Source organism: Trichechus manatus, unplaced genomic scaffold (assembly GCF_000243295.1).
Source record: "Trichechus manatus latirostris isolate Lorelei unplaced genomic scaffold, TriManLat1.0 scaffold00302, whole genome shotgun sequence".
NCBI classification, from domain to species: Eukaryota; Metazoa; Chordata; class Mammalia; order Sirenia; family Trichechidae; genus Trichechus; species Trichechus manatus.
In genome coordinates, this window is record NW_004444238.1 from 119,010 (window position 1) to 121,413 (window position 2,404).

Genomic DNA, 2,404 nt, shown 5'->3' on the forward strand with positions numbered 1-2,404 from the left:
GGCAGAGTAAGAATGGCTTCTATAGATAAAGAAAGCAGAGGGCCCTGTTCAGACATGCAGCTAAATCACTTATTCCAGTGTTTGCCATTTAATATGTGTTTACTTAATATCAGTTGCTATTATGTGTTCTACAACTTTCCCCCACAAATTATTCTCTACCTGAAGAATCTAGTTTACATTTAAAAGGTCAATGCTTAAAGTCATTTCCCTGTAACCTTGATGGTTTAACCAGGCTCTAACCATATTTTATGTTAAATCAAAGGCATCTCATATCTAGAGTCAACTACAAGCTAGATATAGGACTAGAATCTTCTTTTCGATTTTAACCTAGAGAATGCTTAAACAACTTTGAAGTTTGAGTCCTGCTGGTCTGTATGAATATACAAAGTGCCCTAAATATGGAGTCAAAAGACTTGCGCTGGCGTCTTAACTCTGCCATTTACTTGTCGTATAACCTGGGAAAGATTACTTGCTCTGAGCCTCAGTTCCCTCATTTGTAAATGTAGAAAGCAACACTGTGTGATTTAAATAGAAATTTTTTATTATACAAACACAAGGACTTGTCATTTTAAGATGATGATTCTGCAGAGTCATGTTATTACTAGCTAAATTGTTCTGTTTTGAAAATATTATCAACTAATATAACTCAAAAAAAGATAGACATTATTAATGGGATATTTTATGACAAAGAAAGCACAAAGTAAAATTATTCACACATCTTGTCATCCTTAACATCATATGGGTTAATGATAATAAAACGACTGCATATTGAGTGCTTAGTATTGGTCATGCCATGTGCTATGGGCTTTTAATATACAAAGAAAATGACTCTATTATTTCCCTCTGAAGACTCAGCACCCAGCACGGTGCCTAACATATAGTGAATGTTCAACAAGTATTTGTTGGATTAATTTTCTCTTTAGATTTTTGCAATAGTTGTAGAAGTATCTATCATTGTCCCCATTTGATTAGATGAGGCCTATAGGGTCGCTATGAATTGGAATCTACTAGAGAGCAACACGTTTACGGAGAACTTAAGTCATTTACTAAGAGTTAGATGCGAAACTAGAGCGCTATTCTAGGTTTTAACTTGCATAGCTTATTCTGCAACTCTCAGAAAGCTGCTTCCTTCAACAATTTACTTTAAAATATTAATCTCCTGCTGATTAATTATGGTAATCAGGAATTAAAAGGTAGTTATCAGGAATTCCAAGCTCCCCACCTTCCTCTTTGAGTAAGAGGTGGTGAAAATTCCTCTAACATAAAGGTGTTTTGTGCAGATCATCTGCAGCCGAATGGAGGAGTACAACAGCCATCAAGCTTTATGCAATGGAACACCTGAGGGACCGTTACTGCGCAATCCTGGAAACCATGACAAAGCCAGGACCCCGAGGCTCCCCTCCTCAGCTGATGTGGACTTCTGCCTGAGTTTAACACAGTATGAATCTGGCTCCATGAATAAAGCTGCCAATTTCAGCTTTAGAAATACACTGGAAGGTAATACATTTTCTTTCAATCATTTTTACTTTTTTTTTCTGAATTCATGTTTACAATCTTTTATCCAAAATCTCAGTCCAGTGGTGTTTGCTAAGTCAGAATTTTATGATTTGAGCAAGAACATATGAGGGACGAACAGACGGATGGATGGACAAATGGACAGACAGACAGTCAATTACCCCAAGCAGAGTGTGGGCAGCACACCATAATTCAACACATTAATAAGGTTTCAATACATTTTATTAGCTCTTATGCCTCTGTTTCATGTCCTTATCATTTTCTTTCTTTGCTGTCTTTCTCTTTGGCATAACTCATTTTATATCTACACAGTCCCAGGCCTGGAATCAGCCATATCTCTAAAGAGCAATGGTTCCTTTCAGTGGGAAATGATAGTACAGACTATTATCTACGCACAGGTTTTGCTCACTGGAGAGGTACATTTTCTCTCAGAACCTGCACAGGGTGGGGATGGGAGTTGTCCTGGCCTGTAGGTATTACTCCAGCGATTAAAGCTGTGAGGAGAGCAGGGTTAGAGAGGCAGGAACAAAGACAACCATTACACTCTGCTCTCTCAATAAATGCATGTGGAATTGAATTGTTGCTTTTGAATAAACCTTGCAGTTACTGCTGCTCTTTTTAACTTTTGGGCATTATGAAAGGTGTGTAATGTACTTCCCATTGAACAAATTCTCACAGTTAGAGCTGGACTGGAGGAATTGTTGGATTTTTGTCTTCTGAAGTCATTTATGTGACCTCAGCTTTCCTCTTAGATTCCAATATTGAAATAAAGAATGAAGATGTGCAATTTATGAGTTGAGTAAAAGAGACTTCATGTTCCCAAATAAAACAAAGAAAAATAAGTCTGTTATAAAAGACAGTCTTCTAATTAGGCTGAATAGGTGGCTCC

At 37.2% G+C, this 2,404-nt stretch overlaps 1 protein-coding gene across 1 annotated transcript in view; it reads left to right on the forward strand.

Moving 5' to 3' along the window:
• The window catches only part of TYR (tyrosinase), a gene marked incomplete at its 5' end in the record, with an annotated part of 120,843 nt that overhangs the window by 18,719 nt on the left and 99,720 nt on the right, over nucleotides 1–2,404 (forward strand). Inside the window, one exon of the mRNA XM_004390486.2 lies at nucleotides 1,281–1,497. Within this exon, the coding sequence (XP_004390543.1) occupies nucleotides 1,281–1,497 (217 nt within the window). The remainder of the gene's footprint in view (nucleotides 1–1,280; nucleotides 1,498–2,404) is intronic.